This window comes from Oryzias latipes, chromosome 5, assembly GCF_002234675.1.
Source record: "Oryzias latipes chromosome 5, ASM223467v1".
Lineage (NCBI taxonomy): Eukaryota > Metazoa > Chordata > Actinopteri > Beloniformes > Adrianichthyidae > Oryzias > Oryzias latipes.
This window is the reverse complement of record NC_019863.2, coordinates 32,185,320-32,209,852: the sequence shown is the minus strand read 5'-3', so window position 1 is coordinate 32,209,852 and position 24,533 is coordinate 32,185,320. Positions and strand designations below refer to the sequence as shown.

General features: G+C 46.0%; 1 protein-coding gene across 6 annotated transcripts in view; it reads left to right on the top strand.

Moving 5' to 3' along the window:
- chd5 (chromodomain helicase DNA binding protein 5) overlaps window positions 1–24,533 on the top strand; it is a 51,131-nt gene that overhangs the window by 9,069 nt on the left and 17,529 nt on the right. For 5 of the 6 annotated variants that reach the window (XR_002873334.1, XM_023955307.1, XM_023955308.1 and 2 more), the window contains 26 exons: window positions 5,472–5,687; window positions 8,075–8,193; window positions 8,675–8,916; window positions 8,991–9,103; window positions 11,811–11,937; window positions 12,180–12,346; window positions 14,395–14,613; window positions 14,738–14,944; window positions 16,029–16,240; window positions 16,862–16,993; window positions 17,065–17,173; window positions 17,257–17,448; window positions 17,534–17,734; window positions 18,806–18,943; window positions 19,007–19,128; window positions 19,236–19,409; window positions 19,489–19,630; window positions 19,725–19,856; window positions 19,964–20,081; window positions 20,205–20,329; window positions 20,419–20,665; window positions 22,087–22,259; window positions 22,608–22,782; window positions 23,801–23,887; window positions 23,967–24,055; window positions 24,274–24,407. Coding sequence is in view for 5 of the 6 variants with exons in the window: in XM_023955307.1 (XP_023811075.1) it covers window positions 5,472–5,687; window positions 8,075–8,193; window positions 8,675–8,916; window positions 8,991–9,103; window positions 11,811–11,937; window positions 12,180–12,346; window positions 14,395–14,613; window positions 14,738–14,944; window positions 16,029–16,240; window positions 16,862–16,993; window positions 17,065–17,173; window positions 17,257–17,448; window positions 17,534–17,734; window positions 18,806–18,943; window positions 19,007–19,128; window positions 19,236–19,409; window positions 19,489–19,630; window positions 19,725–19,856; window positions 19,964–20,081; window positions 20,205–20,329; window positions 20,419–20,665; window positions 22,087–22,259; window positions 22,608–22,782; window positions 23,801–23,887; window positions 23,967–24,055; window positions 24,274–24,407 (4,112 nt within the window). In the remaining variant the exon portion in view is untranslated. The remainder of the gene's footprint in view (window positions 1–5,471; window positions 5,688–8,074; window positions 8,194–8,674; window positions 8,917–8,990; window positions 9,104–11,810; window positions 11,938–12,179; window positions 12,347–14,394; window positions 14,614–14,737; window positions 14,945–16,028; window positions 16,241–16,861; window positions 16,994–17,064; window positions 17,174–17,256; window positions 17,449–17,533; window positions 17,735–18,805; window positions 18,944–19,006; window positions 19,129–19,235; window positions 19,410–19,488; window positions 19,631–19,724; window positions 19,857–19,963; window positions 20,082–20,204; window positions 20,330–20,418; window positions 20,666–22,086; window positions 22,260–22,607; window positions 22,783–23,800; window positions 23,888–23,966; window positions 24,056–24,273; window positions 24,408–24,533) is intronic. The other variant, XM_023955310.1, reaches the window with a different exon arrangement.

Genomic DNA, 24,533 nt, shown 5'->3' with positions numbered 1-24,533 from the left:
GCCACTTCCTGTTTGGAATACCAGGGGGGCGTGGCCACTCAGTCCTGTTCTCCACAGTCAAAGGTTGAAACTGAAGCCAAAGCTGTGCATATATTCCTACTGAAGCTCGCTTTCATATGACCTGTCCTTAAGAAAATCACATAAATAATAAAGATATTTCCGTAAACCTTGTTCTATCCTAGGCACTTTACTGTTGGGAGTGGGGTCATCTAGACCCACTAGACAGTGCTCTGAACCTTTTTTCTTCAATGATTTGTGATCTTCACTGGTGTCCATGGATTACATGAAATCTTTCCACCTTTATCCACCTTTGTCATGGTAGGAAGAACACGTCAATGGTCATTTTGACTCCATAGGATAACACAAGGGACACTAGGGCTGCACAAATATGAGGAAAACTCACGATTTACGATATTAGGGATGAATGTAAACTGCGGAATATAAACAAATAGCAAAACAACTAAAAACATAATTTCCATTTGACTGCAACAGTTTATTTTAAATAAGAGTCATCATAACTTAAATTATACTCCAAATGACCTTCGTCTACATTGAAGGCGAACATCTAACATAAAAGGGCTCCATCTGATTGGTCAAATGCATAAAGGGATTTAATTGACTTGTTAAATACTTCAGGCTGCCAAATTGTTTTAGCACATTTAAGGTTACCATTTATCACAATTATCACCAACCTTTGCGATATGCATGTTGTTAGATATCGCGATAACAGTACATTTGTGATTTATTGTGCAGGCTATTCTATACAGTGAATGGTTGTGGATGACTGGGAAAAGCTGTATCAGGTAAAAGTTGTTGTGTTTCAATTGTTTATACACGAGTGGGCGGACCCCCCCCTTTAGGAAAAACACACAAACATAATTTTCTGAGGAAATAAGCTTCATCTTATCGGATTTTCTAATCAAAGAAGCTGAGAAATCCTCTGGAGCTGCTGGTCGTTCAAAGATGGTCGGCGACACAGAGAGGATGTCCCCCTCTTTTTGGGGGGACGGGGGTCTCCCTCCATCTGTCATGTTCCTCAAACAGATTCATCTTCATCTCCTTTGTTTTAAATGCAACACCTCAGTTTCCCTCAGCCGCTGCTTGTCTTTCTTTCCCTGCCGCCACCGCTGCTGCTGTAATTCACTTCCAATCGCTCCCCAAAGGTTTCCTGTGGGGGTCCAGACGGGGGTCCAGATGTCAATTGGAGTCAGAAACAGTCTGCGGCTCATCCCAGCCGGAGGTCTGAGCTGCAGCCAGCCCAGGAGGGATGCGGGAGAATTGGCGGAAACGGTTTGCTTTCCCCGTTTCTCATTTGCCTTGTGAAGCGAGGAAAAGGCCGTCAGAGGCGGTAGATCCTCTGGAAGCAGAGAGCCTGCTGAAACCCCCCCATATGACTGAAAAATGGCTGCTTTTCAAACCTCCTGCGTCTTTCTGAGGCTGTGAGTCAGCAAAGAGCTGCTCTGGAGCCGCTTGGCAGTGTTCTCCTCGTTTGGTTGAAAATCCGCTTCTTTTGTTTGATTTTCGTTTTGGTGGGATCCACATTCCTGATGAAGATGACGGGGACGCCTTGGGTGTGATTGGCGTCTGTGATGGTCTGTCCTCTCTGCAGCTGAGTCAGTGTTTGACATGAACTGTGGACCACCGGGCTGATGCTCTCCTTCTTTCTTGCTTTTCTCTTCACCTTCATCTCCACATCCATCTCCGCGCCCATCCCCCATCCACAATCTTCTATTTACTTTTTCTTTTTTCCCTTTTCCTTTTGCATAAATGAGATTTGTCTAGACGGGTGCTGCAACCACAGGCCTCTGCATAACAAGCTCGTTATGCAAACGCCTCTGATTGGCTGGCGCTGTTCCATTGGCTGCCACTGTGATAGAGTGTCTGTGTGTGTCAATGTGTATGTGTGTGTGTGTGTGTGGGGGGGGGGGGTCACAATGATAAAAAGGAAGAATGAGAGAGGAAACATTTAGGAGGTGCGTTAAGAGATGGAGTGAGAGAAAGTCATCGGGTGGAGGGCTGACTGAGGGGAACTCTGAGATGAAAGTGTGGTGGTGGGGTGTGTGTGTATTGGGGGGGGCGCAGATCTAGACACTGCTCAGATTTGGTCGCCATGGCAACACAGCCAGGCTGCCGGTGGGGTTGGCGAGCGCTGCAGCAGCGTGCAGCCTTTCCTCTGCCTGCGCCGCAGAGCAAAATGCCATCAAGTCTCCTCATGGAAGCTCGGCGAGCAACAGGCGCGTGGGGGAGCGTCCAGGAGGGGCCGTCCGTGCAACAAGCAGAGTCTGCAGACGTCCAGCAAGCAGACGCAGACGCAGACACCAGCTCCGCTTTCAGAGTGATGAAATGCCTCTGAAATATGCTGTTCATTAAAACCAAATGCTCCCCCACAATTAAAAATTCATACACACACTCGCTCTCATCTACCGCACAGAAGAAGACAAGCGAGGGGGGGGGTTCTTTTTGTTTTTCACACATTCAAGAATCCAGTGAATGTGTTTGTGATCAGACTGCAGTCCATCATCAAGACTTTCTCTGTTTGCAGGATTTCTGAAGCATGTTATGGAGGTGAAATCCCTGCGAAACATCCGCTGACATTCATTTAGTCACCACAATATTTGACTGCGTTTTCATTAATGATATTTCATTTATTAAAACCAGAGCAACCTAGAAGGAGTCGCATTTCCAGGAGAACATGCAGAGTTGAATGCTATATTTCTGAATGAAACTGAAACTTAAAGGGAAACAATTGGCAATAAAAAAGAAATGATCAAAGTTGATCATAAATAAAGTGAAAACAGCACAATAACAAAAAAGATATGTTTGTGAAAAATTCCAGCTGTTGTGCACCACAGCTCACGTGTCATTACGCCACCAACGAGGTACAGTGAAAAGAACATTTAATCCATATGATCCTGGAATATCTGGAAAAGTTCAAGGATTTGAAGGAGCAAAAGTCACAGCTGGAAAAAGCTGAAAGAGCTGAACATTTAAATAATTCTTCTTTCTCTTTCGGCTTTTCCCATCAGGGGTCGCCACAGCGAATCATCCTTTTCCACCTCACTCTATCATGAACATCTTCTACCCTAACATTAGCCAACTTCATGTCCTCTGTTAAGACATCCATATATCTCCTCTTTGGCCGTCCTCTTGCCCTCCGGCCAGGCAGCTCCATCTCCAACATCCTTCTACCAATATATCCACTATCCCTCCTCTGAACATGTCCAAACCATCTCAGTCTGGCTTCTCTGACTTTGTCGCTAACACAGGCAACATGAGCCGTCCCTCTGATGTACTCGTTCCTTATCCTGTCTAACCTGGTCACTCCTAAGGAGAACCTCAACATCTTCATCTCCGCTACCTCCATCTCAGCCTCTTGTCTCTGTCTCACTGCTACCGTCTCTAACCCATAGAGCAGAGCTGGTCTCACCACTGTCTTGTACACCTTTCCTTTGAGTCTTGCTGACACTCTTCTGTCACACAACACTCCTGACACTTTCCTCCAACCGCTCCAACCTGCCTGCACTCGCCTCTTCACCTCTTTTCCACACTCCCCATCACACTGAACTGTTGACCCCAAGTACTTAAACTCCTGCACCTTCTTTACCTCAGCCCCCTGTAACCTAACGCTTCTACCTTGATCCCTCTCGTTCAGACACATGTATTCTGTCTTACTACGACTGACCTTCATGAACATTTAAATAATTGAATGGTTGAAATAGATGAAACATTGTAGGAGGAGTTGAGTGGCAAAAGATGGAGGAAGATACTTGAATAAAGAAAGAGAAACAGAAAAACAATGATTGAATACTTTATAGCGTTCAACCAAATAAAAAATAAAGAGAAACAAGAAATTGATTTTTATCAATAGTTGAATTATTAAAAAATGAACATAAATTCTGTTTTTATACCAAACCAACTTTATTTGTAGAGAACTTACATCATCTGTGCAGACCTGTAGGAAACAGACAAAAGAATACCAAAGCGATGCATAAAATCTATTATTAATGATTTAAAAGTTACCTTGGTCAATTCAGACACAGACAATTAAGGAAGATTTAAAAATGGATCATGGGGAAGACTGTCTGACATGAAATAGAAGGTTTTATGAGTTTTATAGGGGAAGAACAATAATAAGAACCAAATTAGTGTTTGTCCTCATTTAGTCAATAGTTGACTAGAGGTCTAGAATCCTTCTTTTATTTGTCTTGGCTGAAGATACGATGCTAAGATCTATTCAATTTCAATTTGATTTTATTTATATAGGCCAAGTTCACAACAGTCGTCTCAGTGGGCTTCGTACCGGTAACACTAAGGTAAACATACAATCAAAACGGATAAAAAATGCATAGAATTCAATAGGATAATACTAAACTTTAACGAAACTGACTAAACTAAACTGGACATCTCTGCCCTTAGATCCCCCTTCGCGGTAAAACCGGAATCCGAAAAAAACGAACAAACCTCAGGGGTGCCCACATGAAGGAGGGATCCTCCTCCAGGACGGACAGGCGATTTAACAGAACTCTTAGAGAGAAATTATTTATCTAACGTTACAACTAAATATTTAAAGTCCAGCAAATGATCCTCATCCAGATAAAATTGGGGGACGACTGGGGGCGCGAGACGAGGCGGAGACAGGATCCACAGGTGTAGGAGCAAGAGCAGAGACGAGGTACTCGGTCAGGTACAGGAGCACGGATGAGCCAACTGCAATCTCCCACTCCCCAGGAGGGGAGAGGGAAAGAGGGACAATACATGAATCACTGCACCAAACAGAGGCATGGAGAACTAAATGATGAATAATGATCAAAAATAGAGAATAGAGGAAGGGTAGAAGTAGATTAGAAAAGAGGACAGAACCCCAGAGCACCATAGTTACCCCAGCTTCAACTTCTAGCAGCTTACTGACAAATTTATTGTTATTGTTAAGTTTAATTTAAAAAAATCACACTAAGTTAAATAATCTCTGAATACTAACTAGTCTGACAATAATCCTGTCCAAAGAGGAATGTTTTCAGTCTAACTTTGAATGTAGAAACTGAGTCGGCCTCTCTTCCATGAGCTGGGAGTTTATTCCATAAAACAGGGGCTTGGTGGCTAAACGCTCTACCTCCAACCGTACTTTTACTAATTCTAGGAACCACAAGCAGTCCTGCATTTAGTGAGTGAAGTGTTCTGATTGGATGGTAAGGGACTATGAGGTCCTTAATATAGGACGGGGCCATTCCATGTAAGGCCTTATAGGTTAACAGGAGGATCTTGAACTAAATTCTAGAATCAACTGGGATCCAGTGAAGTGAAAACAACACAGGAGTGATGTGATCTCTTCTTCTAGTTCCTGCTAATAATCTAGCTGCTGCGTTCTGAACAAGCTGGAGATCTCTGCTCATTAATAAGAGATGTTGGGAAATGTCTTGTTAATCCGTCTCCTGCAGGTATTAATGTACATGTCCAACCTGTGTCTGTGCCAGGGAGGACTCCACATCCGACTGGACAGTGACCCGGAGACGTCGGAGGTGGAGGATGAGCGGGAGCGCCCGGACATTGGCTCCGGGAGTGAGAGCAGTACGTACGTCACCATGAAGAAGAAGAAGAAGAAACCCAGGGAGAAGAAAGAGAAGAAGCCCAGGAAAAAGAAGAGGGACGGGGAGGAAGAGGAAGACGGCAATGATGACGGGAGCATGAAAGTAAGTCTGAGGCCAAATGGAACTGCACAGATGAACACTGGTCATATGTGAATATATGTGGAAAAGGTGAGAAAGGTTGTGGTCTTTACGTGATTTTTTTTTTTACTGATGTAACCCAAGTAAACCATGTTAAAACCACGGAAAAAGTACACATAAACCACGCAAAGATCACGTAAATCAGCGGTTCATTGAATTTCTTTGACACAGGACAGAAATCACAATGCGTCAGCACCATGGTCAGCTCCCGCCCCGGGCGCTCGGGATGCTTTGTTTTAATTAAACAGTCGGATTCCCCTGATCCGCACCAGCTCTGAGCCAGCGCCCAGCCGCAGCTGGGGAGATCCATGAAAAAGGCCTGGTACGCGTCCAGAGTCGCAGCCGCACCTACGGTACTCGGGCTCCCTCCCAGGAGGGACCCTGGCCTTAGGCGCGGTGCCAGACACCGCCCCGTGAGAGACCTGATCGAGAGACCTGAGCGAGCGGGAGGAAGTATTCCCTCTGAACTGTGCGTGATTTTATATATATATAAATAAACCATCATAGTAGTAGGTTTAGGGGCTGTCATCTGGACTTTTCAAAGTTGAAGACGTTTCACCTCTTATCCCAGAGGCTTTGTCCATTCTGAATTAGCTGGTAAAAGAGCTGGTATATATGCGCTCATGGGGGAGGAGTCATACCTGAAACTGGACGGTATTGTCAACTACATGGTTTCGGGTCGTTAAGAGTCCTTTGTCCTCAGCTGGGGGTTGGGGATCCAGATACTCCCTCCCCAACCTGGTCATCTCTTTCAGCTGTTAACGATTCAGGTGGAACTGGTTCGGTTTGTTTGGGTTTCAGAACACTGCTGTAGATGGATGGAAGAATAAACCTGAGACCACCATTCTCATTAACTGGCTCCCCAACCCCACTGAGCGTCACCGGTGGTTCATACCTGAAAAGTTCGTTAGGCATATGTGGAACGATCGTGGAAAGACATAAATTTTAGTATGCATCTTGCAAAAATCCCGCACAATTGTACAAGATTTATGTAATAATTGCATATAAACTATGTTAAATAAGCATAAATTGCTCAATCGACCAAAAATGTTTAACAGCTCAAAACTGAATTCACGTAAGGAACAAATGACGAACGCAAGAAACACATCAATTACGTATTTCACGCATGAATCACGAAAGACCAAAATTTCCTACGTGGAAACTGCGCTAATTGTACATAGCGGCTGTATTGTGTGTCCAAAGGAGAAAGAGTCCCGGGCCAGAGCTTGGGGAAACCCTGTTCTCCTTCAATAACAAAACTCACTGCAGCTCATTCCTCTCCAAAAGTGTGTCACGGCTGCAGCAACCTCCTCATAAATAGAAATGGTGGAATGGCCTGGTTTATGGAGGCGGAGGAAGAGGTGAGATGAGGGAAAGGGGGGCGGTGCTGCTTTCAGGGACCCTGTCAAAGGCAGTAGAGTGGCCACTCGTGCAACACTAGAACCATTTAAATCAAGGAGGTTGTTCTGGTTTGATGACTGATAACTGCTGGAAAATTGGTCCTTTGATAACGTCAGATGGGAGTGACAGCAGGGATGCTGGTGTGCAGTTCACATCTGATGGTTAAACCCTGACACCTGAAAGACCCACAGCGATGAAAGTCCTGTTTGTGGTGTTTCCAGTGGGTTTTTGTGGAAGTATTTCTTTATTGAAATCGTTGTGACTCAGGAGTAGATGAAAAAAATGCAGTTTGAAAAAGTTAGAGGTAGAGAATGCAGTGGGCGGGGCCATAGGCTCCCTGCTCTGCTCTATTCTGCTCTACATCCACCTGCAGACCAACAGATCCATGAACGTCTTTGTTTTCCTGGTCTGAGCTGGAATCTGGATCAGAACTGGACGGATGGATGGATCTGATATTGCACCACTAATGTTAGGTTGGCGGTGTGAGGGGCTGTAAGAGTGTAAACAGAGAGCTCTCAGACACAGGGAGGGGAACGGGGTTGCTCTGCACCAATGGTATCTATTTATTTTTTAATTTTACATTTTTATTTTTTTCTTCTGTCATATTTCTTTCTTTCTTTGTAATTATGTATTTGAATTCGGTCTTTTAAAGTTTGTCTTCTTTCTCTTCTTATTTGAAACATCTCTAAATAAATCAGACATAAAAATAAATAAAAGAATTCCTGCAGCTCTGCAGACACTAGATCCTAGAAAAGAACGACGAAGGTTTTTTGCCTAAAAAATCCAAATAAAGAGACCACTGGAAAAAATGTGATCGGAGTGGGATTTGTCTGTTTCTGTAAAAGGGGACAAAAAGTAATCCCTCACTTTTTCGGTTCATAAAATGCATGTCTTTGAATCACTTATTCCCTCCTCTCTGTGTAACGAAGGTCTTCTCTGCGCCCCCACAGGAACCCAAATCCTCCGGCCAGCTGATGCATGAATGGGGTCTTGAAGATGTTCAGTACGGCTTCACAGAGGACGACTATAAAACCATCACCAACTACAAGGCTTTCAGCCAGTTCCTGAGGCAAGCATCCTTATCCTTTGGACTGTCACACTCCCCCAGCTGAGTTTTTTTCTCGCAGGAGTCCACAGTGAGACGAGAACGCGCCGTGACGAGCAAACACTGCTCGTTTTGTTTGAGAAAGAGATCCACTGCCGGTAGAAAGAGTGGAACTCACCTGGGGCTGTCTGGCTCTGCTGAGCCTGTGCTCCGACAAAGTGGAGCACGGGCTCCTGCGGCGCCTCAGCTGCTCGCTGCACGCCGGTGACAGCCGGGGGGCTCTGGGACTCCACGCTCTGACCCGCCGTCGTTCACGGGCCAAACCTCAAGCTGTTCCCTGACAAATCACAAACGGGACGCACACAGCAAATCGAGTAGAACAGAAGTGAAGGGCCAGTGCAGTCTCAGCAAATCAAGCCCCCCTTCTATCAGTCCTGAGGGAGGGGGGGGGATGAACTGTGACATCATAAAGCTGCTTATTATTGTCCCCCCCTCTTGTTTGCAGGCCTCTCATTGCCAAGAAGAACCCGAAGATCCCCATGTCAAAGATGATGACTGTGCTGGGGGCCAAATGGAGAGAGTTCAGCGCCAACAACCCGTTCAAGGGCGCATCCGCCACCGCTGTGGCTGCCGCTGTGGCCGCCGCCGTGGAAACCGTCACCGTGGCTCAGCCCACGCCCGTCAGCTGCAGCCAGCCCACTGCTCAGCAAGGTCCATTAAAAAAAGCCAAAACCAAAGAGGGAAAGGGTGAGGCTCGCCTGTCTGTGACCCCCCTGCTGGGTGAGTGGTGGCCGGCTGGCTCTGATGACTGTGTTTCCCAGGACCCGGGGTCCGGAAGAGGAGCAAGGCCGTGAAGGATCTGAAGAAAAAAGCCAAGCCCAAAAAGACCAAATCAAAGTCAGGCCAAAGCGGGAAGAAGAAGAAGGCGTCTTCGGTGCGTGATCTTCTGAGAATCGAAACAATCTCACGTGCTTTTAAAATACAGATTTTACGCATGTGTCTGGATTCAGTCAAGAGTTTGATGAACACCAACTTTCTCCAACTAAATGAAGCCAAAACTGAGTCTTTGCTCCTGACAGTCGCCTCCCCCAGATAGTCCAATGGTTCGGTCCACTTGCTTCCTCCACCAGTCCGTCTGTCAGGAACCTCGGGGTGACTCTAGACCTGGTTTTAACCCTTGACTCTCATGTCGGGTCACTTATTCGTTCTTGTTTTTATCATCTTAGAAACATTGCTAAACTGAGTCCAATTGTGTCCTGAGATGGAGATTCTCATCCAGGCTTTTCTGTCTTCTTGTCTTGATTTCTGCAACTCCATCTTCACACGTTTAAGCAGAAAATCTCTAGAACGGCTCCAGGTTTTCCAGAACGCTGCTGCAAGGCTTTTAACCAGTTCATCCAAGATTTCAGACCTCATTCTATTAATAATCCAAGTTTTCACCTGTCCCCCGTTAATAATCCAAGTTTTCACCCGTCCCCCCGTTAATAATCCAAATTTTCACACGTCCCCTTGTTAATAATCCAAGTTTTCACCCGTCCCCCCGTTAATAATCCAAGTTTTCACACATCCCCCCGTTAATAATCCAAGTTGTCACTCGTCCCCTTGTTCATAATCCAAGTTTCCACTTGTCCCCCCGTTAATAATCCAAGTTTTCACCCGTCCCCCCGTTAATAATCCAAGTTTTCACCCGTCCCCCCGTTAATAATCCAAGTTTTCACACATCCCCCCGTTAATAATCCAAGTTTTCACCCGTCCCCCCGTTAATAATCCAAGTTTTCACACATCCCCCCGTTAATAATCCAAGTTTTCACACGTCCCCCCGTTAATAATCCAAGTTTTCACACATCCCCCCGTTAATAATCCAAATTTTCACTCGTCCCCCCGTTAATAATCCAAGTTTTCACCCGTCCCCCTGTTAATAATCCAAGTTTTCACTCGTCCCCTTGTTCATAATCCAAGTTTTCACTCGTCCCCCCGTTAATAATCCAAGTTTTCACTCGTCCCCCCGTTAATAATCCAAGTTTTCACACGTCCCCCCTTTAATAATCCAAGTTTTCACACGTCCCCCCGTTAATAATCCAAGTTTTCACTCGTCCCCCCGTTAATAATCCAAGTTTTCACACGTCCCCCCGTTAATAATCCAAGTTTTCACACGTCCCCTTGTTAATAATCCAAGTTTCCACCTGTCCCCCCGTTAATAATCCAAGTTTTCACACGTCCCCCCGTTAATAATCCAAGTTTTCACACGTCCCCTTGTTAATAATCCAAGTTTTCACCCGTCCCCCCGTTAATAATCCAAGTTTTCACCCGTCCCCCCGTTAATAATCCAAGTTTTCACACATCCCCCCGTTAATAATCCAAGTTGTCACTCGTCCCCCCGTTAATAATCCAAGTTTTCACACGTCCCCCCTTTAATAATCCAAGTTTTCACACGTCCCCCCGTTAATAATCCAAGTTTTCACTCGTCCCCCCGTTAATAATCCAAGTTTTCACACGTCCCCCCGTTAATAATCCAAGTTTTCACACGTCCCCTTGTTAATAATCCAAGTTTCCACCTGTCCCCCCGTTAATAATCCAAGTTTTCACACGTCCCCCCGTTAATAATCCAAGTTTTCACACGTCCCCTTGTTAATAATCCAAGTTTTCACCCGTCCCCCCGTTAATAATCCAAGTTTTCACCCGTCCCCCCGTTAATAATCCAAGTTTTCACACATCCCCCCGTTAATAATCCAAGTTGTCACTCGTCCCCCCGTTAATAATCCAAGTTTTCACCGGTCCCCCCGTTAATAATCCAAGTTTTCACACGTCCCCTTGTTAATAATCCAAGTTTTCACCCGTCCCCCCGTTAATAATCCAAGTTTTCACCCGTCCCCCCGTTAATAATCCAAGTTTTCACACGTCCCCTTGTTAATAATCCAAGTTTTCACACGTCCCCTTGTTAATAATCCAAGTTTTCACACATCCCCCCGTTAATAATCCAAGTTTTCACCTGTCCCCCCGTTAATAATCCAAGTTTTCACCCGTCCCCCCGGTTAATAATCCAAGTTTTCACCCGTCCCCCCGGTTAATAATCCAAGTTTTCACTCGTCCCCCCGTTAATAATCCAAGTTTTCACCCGTCCCCCCCGTTAATAATCCAAGTTTTCACCCGTCCCCCCCAGTTGTTAATCCAGCTGCTCTGGCTCCCCATCCGTGTCCGAGTACATTTTAATTCCTGCTTTTAACCCACACAGCTCTCAATAGCCGAGCACTGGTCTATAGAAAGACCTCGAGCAGCCGTCCACTCCCAGCAGGTCCCTGAGGTCATGTGACCAGGGTCTGCAGGTTGTTGCAGACTAAAGGTGACAGAGTCTTTGCAGCAGTGGCTCCATCCTCTGGAACTCCCTTCCTCTCAGCCTCACATCTGCAGACTCAGTGTTTTCTTCTAAAAAGCAGATAAAAACATCTCTATTGATTTTTCATAATTCTCTTTATATTCTGGGTTTTACTGTGAAGCACTTTTAAGCATTTTTTGAAGCATTTTTATCTTGAAAAATAAAGTTTATTATTATTATTAGTCTTTCACCCTTTTCTGGCTGTTGGCTCCTGATTTCATCTATCCTAACCCGCTGAAGTTCTGAGCTCTTTGTCCTTCTTCTCCAGAGCGAGGAGGACTTTCTGGAGGAGTCGGACTTTGACGACATCAGCATCCACAGTGCCTCTGTGCTTTCTGACACCTCCGGGGCGGCAAACAAGAAAAAGGCCCGGCGTGGGCGCAAGAAAAGGAAAAGTATGCAGGCAGAAGTGCTGTGTTGTTACCTCTAAAATGCCTCAGGAACCCAGCTGATGGATTATGGGTAATGAGGAAATATTTCCTCTGAGCTTTGTTTGGTTTAGAGAAGGTTCCTGGGGGGGTGTTAGTAGCAGCTGGTGTCCTCGTGCAGCGTCCTTCCTCCTCGCTCGTCTCCTGCCGATGCCGCTCCCCAGCACGCCGGGCCCCCCCTCCTTTAACTACGTCTTCATCTCCTCCAGAGGAGGACGGCGACGGCTACGAGACAGACCACCAGGACTACTGCGAGGTCTGCCAGCAGGGCGGAGAAATCATCCTGTGTGACACCTGTCCGAGAGCCTACCACCTGGTGTGTCTGGACCCTGAGCTGGAGAAGGCCCCCGAGGGCAAGTGGAGCTGTCCCCACTGTGTAAGCAATTCTCTTCTCAGCCACATTTGATTATTTGAGCAAAGATAAAGAGGCATCCTGAATATTTTGTGGTCCCGTTCAGCACAGCAGAAAGCTTCATGAAACGGGAAATTACTTCAAGATCCTTCAGGATCGTGTTAGGTAGACGTTTTTGGGATGAGAAAGTGTTCCGATCTGGTCCTGGGGGGTCTGTTTCTGTCAGTTTTTTGGGGGAATTCTTTAGGTTTGCGTGTCAATGTGATGTTTGACCCGCATGTGGACAGCAGGGGCTCCGACAAGGGACTCAAACCACATCAGATCCAGACTTCGCTGCTTGACTGATAAACACTTTTCCTTCTGATCTTTTTAAAAAAAAACTCAACATAAAAGATAATATTTAACTCAGGAGAAGTTTGATGTGTTTCATGTAGCGTTTTTCCACATTAACATAAAATGCATACCAGGGTGGATCTCAGTTACAGTATATAAGAATTTCTGTAAAATGTATAAAAAACGTTTATTTTAAGATTGACCCTCACAGTTTTTTTTTACTTGTCATGTCCAACAGCTGAGCAGACAGAGGAGAGCTGAAGGCCTCTTGTGTTGGACATATTTGACTGTTACAACAGGGGTTTATGAATCTGACACACTAGGTGTATATTTGAATAAACCCCTTTTGTGATTTATACTAAACTTTATTTATATAAATTATATTTGTAACAGGTTTTTGTTTGGGCCAGACAGAAAAGAAAAGGAGGGACCCTGACTAGGCTCTAAACTCTTTGATAAGTTTGCCAATGATTGGGCCCCCCCCCCCCCCCCCCCCCCGCCCCATTAGTGTAGTTTTAATGCTAACTTTGAGGTTTTTATCTTTATATATTTTGGTTTAAAACAAACAGAACAACCGTTGAGACACATCATTGTAGTGTTTTGATAGTTTAGTGGAGGATCGCCTAGTTTTTGAAACATTTTTCATTTAGTTTGGACTACTAGGGACGACAGTGGCACAGGTGGTTGAGCGGGTCGTCCAATGATCGAAGGGTTGGCGGTTTGATCCCCGCTCCCACCAGCCATAATGTCGTTGTGTCCTTGGGCAAGACACTTCACCCTCCTTGCCTCCAGTGTGGCTCCACTGGTGTGTGAATGCGCATGAATGATCCCGGTGATGGTCAGAGGGGCCGTAGGCGCGAAATGGCAGCCACGCCTCTGTCAGTCTGCCCCAGGGCAGCTGTGGCTACAACCGTAGCTTACCGTCACCAAGTATGAATAAGGAGTGAATGAATAATGGACACAATGTAAGCGCTTTGGGTGACTTGAAAAGCGCAGATAAATCCAATCCATTATTATTATTATTATTATTACTATATTATACATTTTAATTTTGTCTCTACATGTTTGATCTTTGTTATAAAATATAAAAATAATTTGTTCTCAATTTTTGCAGTAAAAATAGACTAAATTTACTAGTTAAAACTGAGTTTTTCTGGACAGTTTCAGGTTTATTGTGGAGTTTTTGTGTAATGTAATCAAGAAAATCTGTAAAAAAGAGAAGCTAAAGTTCTAATAAAAACAAGATGGACATCCAGGATTTCCACAAAAGACAAATTATTAGAGGAAGTTGTAAATTAGAGTAATTTTTACAATTACCGATAATTATCAATAATTTAAAAACTACATTTATTGCTTAATTGAGCAAAATGTTGTTTTTGTCTGCATTTTTTGGGGAACCACAGATGAAATTGAACTAAATTTCAGGAGGTCCGGTTCTGACCCAGAATTTATATTTAAACACAAGAAACTGATGCAGAGGAGATGAAAACTAATCCAGCTTTTTCTGTTTCACAGATAATTCTGATCATTGTTGCAGCTTCCACCTCCTCCTCTGCTGTCAATCCCCAACTTAGGTCCTGATCTGGGTTCTAGAGTGGTTCTGTTGGGCCACACATTTTGACCATCAAGAGCAGACCGGACTTTCTGTCCCTTTTACCCTCCTGGCTTGCCAGTGTGATGCTGTTTGATCAAACTGTCAGTAAATCCTCCTTATTCCTCATATTTTCTGTGCGCCTCAGGAAAAGGAGGGAATCCAGTGGGAGGCCAAGGATGAGGAGGAGGACGAGGAGGAGCCGGTGGGCGAGGAAGAGGACGACCACATGGAGTTTTGCAGAGTTTGCAAGGATGGAGGGGAGCTGCTGTGCTGCGACACCTGTCCGTCATCCTACCACATCCACTGCCTCAACCCGCCCCTCCCTGAGATCCCCAACGGGGAGTGGTTATGTCCCCGCTGCATGGTAAGCTCCCGGTTCACGGTTCTCCTCAAGTTCTCCTCCCGGTACTGAGCTGCACGTCTCAGGAAGCTTCTGTAGAACGTTCCGCCTGGAGGGGAGTAGTGACTGAAACCTCCTCCTCCCTCAGTGTCCCCCTCTCAAAGGAAAGGTCCAGAAGATTTTGCATTGGACGTGGGGGGAGCCCCCGCTGCCGGCCGAGCCGCCGGCAGGACCTGACGGAAAGCCGTCCGACCCCCTGAGCAACCCCCCGCTGAAAGGCCGCCCGGAGAGGGAGTTCTTTGTGAAGTGGGCGGGGCTGTCGTACTGGCACTGCTCCTGGGTCAGCGAGCTGCAGGTGAGGTGCCAGAACTCCAGGTCCGGTTCAGGTCCGGTTCAGGTCCAGTTCAGGTCCGGTTCAGGTCCGGTAGCAAAAGCAGCTGCTGCTTCTGTCTGTCAGCAGCTGAGCAGAGAATATTTTGAAGCACAGTTCTTCTTCCTTTCTGCGCCTTTGAGCAAAAATTTGACGCCTGCTACAAACTGCTACCCGGGAAAATGAATTTCAGGCTTGATGAACAAAAATCAAAAAAGACGACATCACAGCGGCCGACGCCATCCAAAGGAAGGAAAGGCGCCAAAATCTTTTCTTGAAATGTCTAAATCTACTCATGAAAACAAAACACACGTGTCGGGGATATCCAAAGGAAGTTTAAAGTTATTATGGGATGTCCACAGAGTTTGGCAATCTTCGCTTTTTTTGTACTTATCTAAATTTCACCTACATGGTACCAGTTTAAAGCCTATAACCACAAACAAAGATTCCTTGACCTTTGACCTCAGGAAGAGGTTCTTGAATAACTTTGTACAAATTAAAACTGCTCCCAGGGATTTGGATCTATCACCTCCTAAATCTTCGAGCATCATTCTACATCATCAGCATCAAGCTACTTAAAATAATGTTGTTGTTTTTTTAAGTTAGCGGGTCAAGCTCACGTGTTTCTTTACTGCACGCACAATTTTTAGTGAAATGTTGTGAAAATGTGAAAGATGAATCCCTGGCTCAGGTACATGAAACGATATAACATGATATAAACATATTAGGGATGTGGGCGTGGTAAACAAAAAACCAAGGAAACAGGAAAACAATGATTGAAGGATTTATAGGATTCAACCAGCTGCTTTTGCAGATTCCTCTAAAAACTGCAGAGACGATCAAAAGATAAAATAGTTGCCATGGAGACAAAACAAACATTAGAAAAAAGTTAATTTTTAATGAATTTGTCATGTGCAGCTCTGATCTGGATAGCAGTGAGGCTGGATCAAAGGGGTTTGGCCATGGGGGGGTCATACAAAAGTGAAATTTTTTCCTAAAGTTTAAATCACATAAACATCATGGGTTTGGAATATTTGACCAAAACCTGCTGTGTTTTGTGACTGAGCAGCTGGAGCTGTACCACACCGTCATGTACCGCAACTATCAGAGGAAGAATGACATGGACGAGCCCCCCCCATACGACTACGGCTCCGGGGAGGAGGAGATCAACAACGAGAAGAGGAAAAGCAAAGACCCCCAGTACGCGGTGATGGAGGAGCGCTTCTACCGCTACGGCATCAAACCCGAGTGGATGGTCATGCACCGGATACTCAACCACAGGTGAGCGCGTCACGCCCCCCCCCTCCTTCCATCAGAGGCCTGATGAGACGATGTGAAGCTGCGGTACTTCTGAACCCGCCGTTTCTGCACCAGTGTTGCCTTCGAGTTCATCTCTCATCTCAAACATTTGAAACCCAAAGATGACTCATGATTGGTCCAAATCTCAGAGGTTTTAGAACACAGATGCTGCTGAGGAACCTTCAAAACTCAGTTCCCACTCTAAAGCATGGTGGTGGGAGTATAGTGAGCCTGCTGGTTTTGCTGTTTGGGGCACAGTAAACATTACAAGGGTGAAATACATGTGTGTGTTTTTTTAAAAGAACTATGTAACAATCTTGATCTTCCAACAACACAGGGATTTAAAAACAACCTGAATGTCTTTAACCTTTTTCAAAGAAACTAAAATCAGCGTTCTAAAGGAAGTCCGTCACAACCAAGAACCAATAAAGTTGTGGGGGAACTCTTGGTTAGCGTGCTCATCAACCACCTGACCAGGGAGCGGGTGATGCTTCAGACGTTTCAGGGCTTTCAGTCGACAGACTTTACATTATTAGGATATATATTCCATAAACAGATGCTGCCTCATCAATAAAACCTTTTTTTTTGTTTTTTTCTGTGTAGTTTTGATCGGGACGGTGATGTGCACTACTTGATCAAGTGGAGGGACCTGCCGTATGACCAGTGCACGTGGGAGGTGGATGATTTCGACGTCCCGGAGTACGACAGCCATAAAGCTTGTTACTGGGACCACAGGTTTGTTCACCGGATCGCCAACATTTTCAGGACTTTCTGTCGCTGGATGTGGGACTTCTTTGTGCTGCCAGGGAGCAGATCTTAGGCGAGGATCAACGCCCCCTTGTGGTGAGGAAAGGGAAAAAGCTACGAGAGGAACATCAGAAGAGAGAAGCTCCCCCTGATGCTCCCATCATAGATGTACGTTTTTACAGACGCATGCTTGGAAGTAATGATCACACCCTGCAGGAAATCTCTACAGTCGCAGTTTTTCCTTCTCACAGCCCACCATCAAGTTTGAGCACCAGCCCTGGTACATTAATGCCACCGGAGGGACGCTGCACCCGTACCAGCTGGAAGGCCTGAACTGGTTGAGGTTCTCGTGGGCTCAGGGGACCGATACCATCCTGGCTGATGAGATGGGTCTGGGAAAGACGGTGCAGACAATTGTGTTTCTCTACTCGCTGTACAAAGAGGTGGAAAACAAAACTCAGTCTATAAACGTCATGGAAAAAAGTCCTAGTCTTGTTCAGGTTTTGAATGTCTCTCCTGTGGGTTTAGGGTCACTCTAAAGGGCCGTTTTTGGTCAGCGCCCCTTTGTCCACCATCATCAACTGGGAGAGAGAGTTTGAGATGTGGGCTCCAGACTTCTATGTGGTGACGTACACCGGAGACAAAGACAGCCGGGCGATCATCAGGGAGAACGAGTTCACCTTTGAGGACAGCGCCGTCAAGTCTGGACGCAAAGTGTTTCGGATGAAGGTAGCTGTCACTCAGGACGCTCTTGCTCTCTGCAAGCTGGTTTTATGGAGCTGCAGATGGAATGTTTCTTGAGGCCTTCGTCACATGCATCCTCACGGGGGGGGGGGGGGTCGCGTAGACAGGAGCGGCTGCATCTTAAGGGGAGCACAGTCATGTTGAGGCTCAAACGTCCACCTCAGAGACTTCATGAAAATGGAACATTGTCGTGTACGTGGTTATTGTATCGTGAAGTATTTGTAAGGATAGTGGCCTTACGACCATACGGTGACCGCGCACACTGGGTGTGCACGTGATGTGCCAGTGTCTGTGGGACACAAACTACACTCTGATCGTCTACTTTCCTAACTTCTAACAGTCAGGCTGCAGCAGGGAGCGTGCACGGATCACGTGAACAGCAGGATTGGGCTCTTCGTGGAGTCTGCAGGATTTGCGGGTTGAAAAAAAAGGAAAAATCTGTACGGCAGGTCTGCATCTCACCGACTTCATCCTTAAGCTACGTTTATACCGGGCACATGTCGCGCGTTCAAGACACTCGCTGAACATGGCGTTCACACTGGATTGTAGGTACCTGACACTACCACCTGTACTCACAGTTGGAAGACGTTTGGTCCGTGATGTTGAAGCGCTGAAAATCTGGTGAATCTTGCTATTCCGATAAATGACAGAGTTGGAGTAATAGATAACTGCAACGATCACAAGATCTGCGTAGGGACGCGTGAATACGAGATTTTTGAACGTTGAAACCTGAAACGAGCATTTACATGGACTTTTCATTGAAAATGGTCGCTCAAATGTTTCCGAGGCCGGTGTGAACGCAGCTCAACTTCCTCTTACGTGCTGCATGCGTGTTCACTACAACCTGTCGTCTGCATGGAAGAAAAATCTACATGAACATTTTCTCTCTACGGGTTACTGAGCGCTCTACAGCCTTAGTGCTTCATGCAGGTTACATGGGAGCCCCGTTTCCACCCAGAAGGGGCAGTTGGGACTGAGACTTTAAGAAGCAGTCAGCAGAAGGTCAATGCAACGCGTCGTCTTTGTCTGGTTTGAACCTTCTGATGTTTCCTGCAGAAAGACACTCCCATCAAGTTCCACGTTCTGCTCACGTCCTACGAGCTGATCACCATCGATCAGGCCATCCTGGGCTCCATCTCGTGGGCCTGCTTGGTTGTAGACGAGGCGCACAGACTGAAAAACAACCAATCAAAGGTAGAAGATCAGCTTTGACTCACTCTGGCAAAGACGGCTTGATCATCTTTGTCTCCTGATCAGTTTTTCAGAATCCTCAACGGGTATAAGATTTACTACAAGCTGCTCCTCACCGGGACTCCTCTTCAGAACAATCTGGAGGAGCTGTTCCATCTGCTGAACTTCCTCACCCCCGATCGCTTCAAGTAAGGCTATCTCCTGCCCCCCACGGCCGTCTTCTCTGGGGCGGGGAACTCAGCAGCATGTGGGATCTCCTGTTGTCTTTTCTTTCTGTGACTTATCCTCTTTATAGCAACTTGGAGGGCTTCCTAGAAGAGTTTGCAGACATCTCAAAGGAGGACCAGATCAAGAAGCTCCACGACCTGCTGGGCCCACACATGCTCAGGAGGCTGAAAGCCGACGTCTTCAAGAACATGCCTGCAAAGACGGAGCTGATCGTCCGGGTGGAGCTCAGTCCCATGCAGAAGTATGTCCGGTGGGGGGGTGGGGAGTGGAGCATCACCCAAACTCTGACCGCCACCCGTCTGTGTCATTATCTGCTGCAGGAAGTATTATAAGTTCATCCTGACCCGGAATTTCGAGGCCCTGAACTCCAAAGGTGGAGGGAACCAGGTGTCTCTTCTCAACATCATGATGGATCTGAAGAAGTGCTGCAACCACCCGTACCTGTTTCCTGTTGCTGCTGTGGTGAGCCGTCCAGGCGGGCTCATTCTTTGGGGATTGTTTATGCTGCCAGTGAGAATCATTTTTAAGATGATCAGCACCAAATGTTGTCTTGAAGGAAGCTCCTGTGCTCCCCAACGGCTCCTACGACGGCAACCTGCTGGTGAAGTCGTCGGGAAAGCTGACGCTGCTGCAGAAAATGCTGAAGAAGCTCAAAGACGAAGGTCACAGAGTTCTGATCTTCTCCCAGGTAAAGGTCAAGGTTTCTGCCGGAAAGCATGAGGGACTAGGTCGGGTCCTGCATGAACTTTGTGCTGAAACGAAGCTTTGAGGCTTCAAATCCAGTCTTGTTTACAGATGACCAAGATGCTGGATCTGCTGGAGGATTTCCTGGAGTTTGAAGGTTATAAATATGAGCGTATCGATGGGGGGATCACTGGAGGCCTGAGGCAGGAGGCCATAGACCGCTTCAACGGTGGGTTTTCCTCAGAATCGGTTGGTTTGAGCTCACGAGGCGGCGGCTTTCACACGCACGCCGACCTTCTTCATCACCGTCTCTTTCGTGAAAATGCAATTGCCGTGTTGGTTGGCGTCACAGCTCCGGGCGCGCAGCAGTTCTGCTTCCTGCTTTCCACGCGGGCGGGGGGTCTGGGCATCAACCTGGCGAGTGCAGACACCGTCATCATCTACGACTCGGACTGGAACCCGCACAACGACATCCAGGTACCGCGTCCCCGCTGGGACTTTTCGAAACAGCCCCGGCATTTCGGATGTCGGCGTCTCTTCACCCCGCCCCCCTCCCCCTCCCCCAGGCTTTCAGCAGAGCGCATCGCATTGGCCAGAACAAGAAGGTGATGATCTATCGCTTTGTGACTCGGGGCTCCGTGGAGGAGAGAATCACTCAGGTGGCGAAGAGGAAAATGATGCTGACCCACCTGGTGGTGAGGCCCGGCCTGGGCTCCAAAACGGGCTCCATGTCCAAACAGGAGCTGGACGACATCCTCAAGTTTGGAACCGAGGAGCTGTTCAAGGATGAAATGGAGGCGGCTCGAACCATGGGTACGACTGTGCTCATGACAGAATCCTCCAATGACTGAGGGGCGAAACAAACAAAGAAAAAGCATCGTAAAAAACGCCACAAATGACCGAAAAAGAGGTTGCATAAAAATAGGAAAAGAAAAGGAAAATTCACTAGAAAGTAGTAAAATGATCCGCTCACGTCGTTTCTACCTAACGAGAAATCAAAATTTAGAAACAAAATAAGCATTTAGAAAGGAAAAAATACGATTAAAAAGCTGTTAGAATGACTTCAAGTTGAATTTTTTTAACTAGTTCTAAGCAAATTTTTGTGGTTTTTTTTACATTTTTATGAATCTAATTGTAGTTTAATTTGATTACAGTGACAATAAACGCGTGCAAATGTGGAAATGACTCGTTTTAGAGCAAAATGTGAACAGAATGAAAATACCTTGTTGATAAATCCACATAAAAATCTAAAGCTTAGAACATAAAGCTACATTTTTGTTTCCAAAACAAAGACGATGACTGCCAGCATGACCTGAAAAGTGAACCAAAAAAACCAGGGAAATTTGATTTTTTTGGAATCTCAAATCAAGTTTTTCTATCGTCAATAGTTTGGAGCAAAACAATATGGACGGATTTTAATAATAATGTCTTTATTTCTAGATCCTAGCTCTTCATGAGACAAAATATTCTGGACTGTGGTGATTTAGACAGAAGCCTGTAGAGCAAAGAGACGTTTAAACATCTGAAAACCTGGTTAAAAACCTAAACATATACTGTACTTAACATATAAAGTAAACCAGTTTTGTTTCATAATTAAATAAACATTTTGGGATCTTTTTAGCGTTTAAATAAACTTTGATAAGAAACTGGCCTCCCTCAGTAAATCTAAAATGAAGGATAACTTTCCTGAAAGGTTCATGAAAAGCTGAGAAAAAAATATATTTCTCAGAAAACGTTTAAAAGAAAAATTAGTAGAAATTGTTTAGTAAGATTTTCTTTAAAAAGTTTGAAATCAAATAAATATTGACATTTGGAACAAACAATCATATTTAGGCATATTGCCCTGGTATTGGAAATATTATGTCTTAAAATAAACGTGTATTCCTCCAAAAATCTTTAAAGTACATATAATTGGGCCTTTTCCCCCAAATATCCTGTTTTAAGTGCAACAACAGCTCAATCATCCTTCATTCCAGACCACATTTGTCTTAAAATAAGACTAAAAGGACCCATTTTAGGATAGATTTGTCCTCAAAATGATCACACAAACTATGAGTCAAATAAAACCTTTCAAACCAAACGACTCACCAATCACAAATGAAACAAAAAAAATAAGATTTAAAGTGAAAAAAAAGGTTTCATAAAAGATTTTAATTAGAAAAGTCATTATGTCTAAAAGTTCTGTAGGTTATCAATCCATGTCCGTGTTGGTCATCAGTGCTCTTCATCACCAGGCGATAACAAAGACGGAGAGGAGGGCAGCGTCATCCACTACGACGACGACGCCATCTCCAAGCTGCTGGACCGCAGTCAGGACGCCACCGAGGACACGGACATTCAGAACATGAACGAGTACCTGAGCTCCTTCAAGGTGGCCCAGTACGTGGTGAAGGAAGAGGACGGAGAGGTACGAACACCTTCGTCCTGCAGGTCCTGGGGGAGGGTTTGGAGGCGCTGGACGGAGCGGGGTCTCCTCCCCGCCAGCGGGCGATGTCCCTGATGGTTTGAGAGACTTTTGGGCTTCAGAAGAAGCATCAGAAGGGGTTTGGGATGCAGAAGTACGAGATGTGGAGCTTCTTTCATTAAAGTTCGGATTCTTTATGTGCCCAAACTGTCAAGACTCCAACATTACAAATGACTTTCTTGCTAAAATCTTCTAGATAGCGTCACGTATCAGAGACATTTAGCAGTCACTGATCAGGCTTCTTCATGAATGAGGCACATTTTGAGGTGATCGGTGTTCGTCTGCGTCCAGGAGGAGGTGGAGAGGGAGATCATCAAACAGGAGGAGAACGTGGACCCCGACTACTGGGAGAAGCTCCTGCGGCATCACTACGAGCAGCAGCAGGAGGATCTGGCCCGGAATCTGGGCAAAGGCAAACGCATCCGCAAACAGGTCAACTACAACGACACCACCCAGGAGGACCAAGGTACGTTCTGCCCCCCGCCTGGAGGCCCAGACGCTCCGTCTGAACCCACATGTCTGCTGTCAGTGCTTTAGCTCAGTTTAGGGGAGTTATGCATCTTCATTTTCCTCTCGGATTCTTCTGAACCATTTGCTGAAATAATTCGGAACTGTCCTCGCAGCAAAACTGATGCTACATTCTAAAATAATAATAATAATAATCTCACAGCAATTATTGTGTCCGCCAGTCAGCGAGCAACTTTGGCTTTAAAGAAAAAGGCTGAAAGATGTGAATAAAAAAGTTTTGGTTCATATCAGTCAAGTTTAGTCATTTCTGTTTAAATCTTTTAACGTCAAAATGAAAGTAAACGGTTTAATTATTAGAATAGGCTTAAAGAACATCTTGTTGCAAAGTTCTTAAAACGCAATTACAAATACATTTTTAGTAAAAATTTGATTTTACACCAATATTTTATTGTAAAAGGAGAGGAAGGCTCATCAAAGTCAGCAAAATGAGATTTCACTTAAATCTGCTGCAGCAGGAGGATCTTATTTGACGCAGGATGGGTTTTATTTTGAAAGGAACTTGTATATCCTGCTGTCAAAAGCAAACAGGTCAAGTACATTAGACTGGAGTTCAAACACAAACAAAGACTCTAATTTGGAGTTTTTGCATAAAAAAACTGCAAAGAGGCGAGCGGCTCCAGAAAAAAGGTCAGCGCTGAATCTGACTGTAAAGCCCCTGTTAGTGTGCCGGTTCTGGATCTGAGCTGAAGGTGTTCTGAACCTGTTCTCCCGTCGATGCTGGTCTGGAGCTCCTCACAGGCCTGACGACGTCTCTGGTGACCAGAAGAGCCGCCTCTCTGCTGGATTCTGTTCTTTAAGAGCAGACACCCTGAGCCCCTCAGCTCACCTCCAGAGGACACAGGCCGTGCACGTGCATGCCCTGCTTTCCTGTAGCGATCTGCAGTGTCATGGCGCCCCCAGGTGGCCACCAGCAGAAGCGAACACAATGTACTGTTTCTCTTTGATGTGTGGCTCAGAATGGCAGGATGATCTTTCAGACAATCAGTCGGAGTACTCCGTGGGGTCCGAGGACGAGGACGAAGACTTCGAGGAGCGACCTGAAGGTGGGCGGGCTCTGTTTTCTTGTTTCTCCTGGGGTGGAGGTGGAAAGTGAGGGTCTGACGGCGGCTCGGTCTGTTGTAGGGGGACGCAGACAGTCTCGCCGGCAGCTGAAGAACGAGAAAGACAAACCTCTGCCTCCGTTACTGGCCCGGGTTGGAGGCAGCATCGAGGTGCGAACAGTGTTTTTCCCAGAGGGGTTTGGAAAGAGTTTCAGTGAAAACTAGGAAGGACGTTAGTTTCCATTCATGGCAGCAAAGGAGGCTTCCCTTTTCTGCAGCTTTTCTGCTGAGGAACAAATTCATAAATATGACTATCACGACAGCTCCAGTCAGTCGTGTTTGCCCTGCGTCCTCTCATTTGCACTTTTTCTGCTTCTCGCCATCACCAGGTCCTGGGGTTCAACGCTCGCCAGAGGAAAGCCTTCCTCAATGCCATCATGCGCTGGGGCATGCCCCCACAGGACGCCTTCAACTCGCACTGGCTGGTCAGGGACCTGCGAGGGAAGAGCGAGCGGGAGTTCAGGTGCTTCTCTGGGTTTTTGATCAATTATTCACCGCAACACGCCGAGTGCTGTCAGGTGATTACACTCTGAAGGCTCCCCGGAGCAGCAGCCGGCCTCAAAGACAGCCTCCTCATAAACCTTTCACA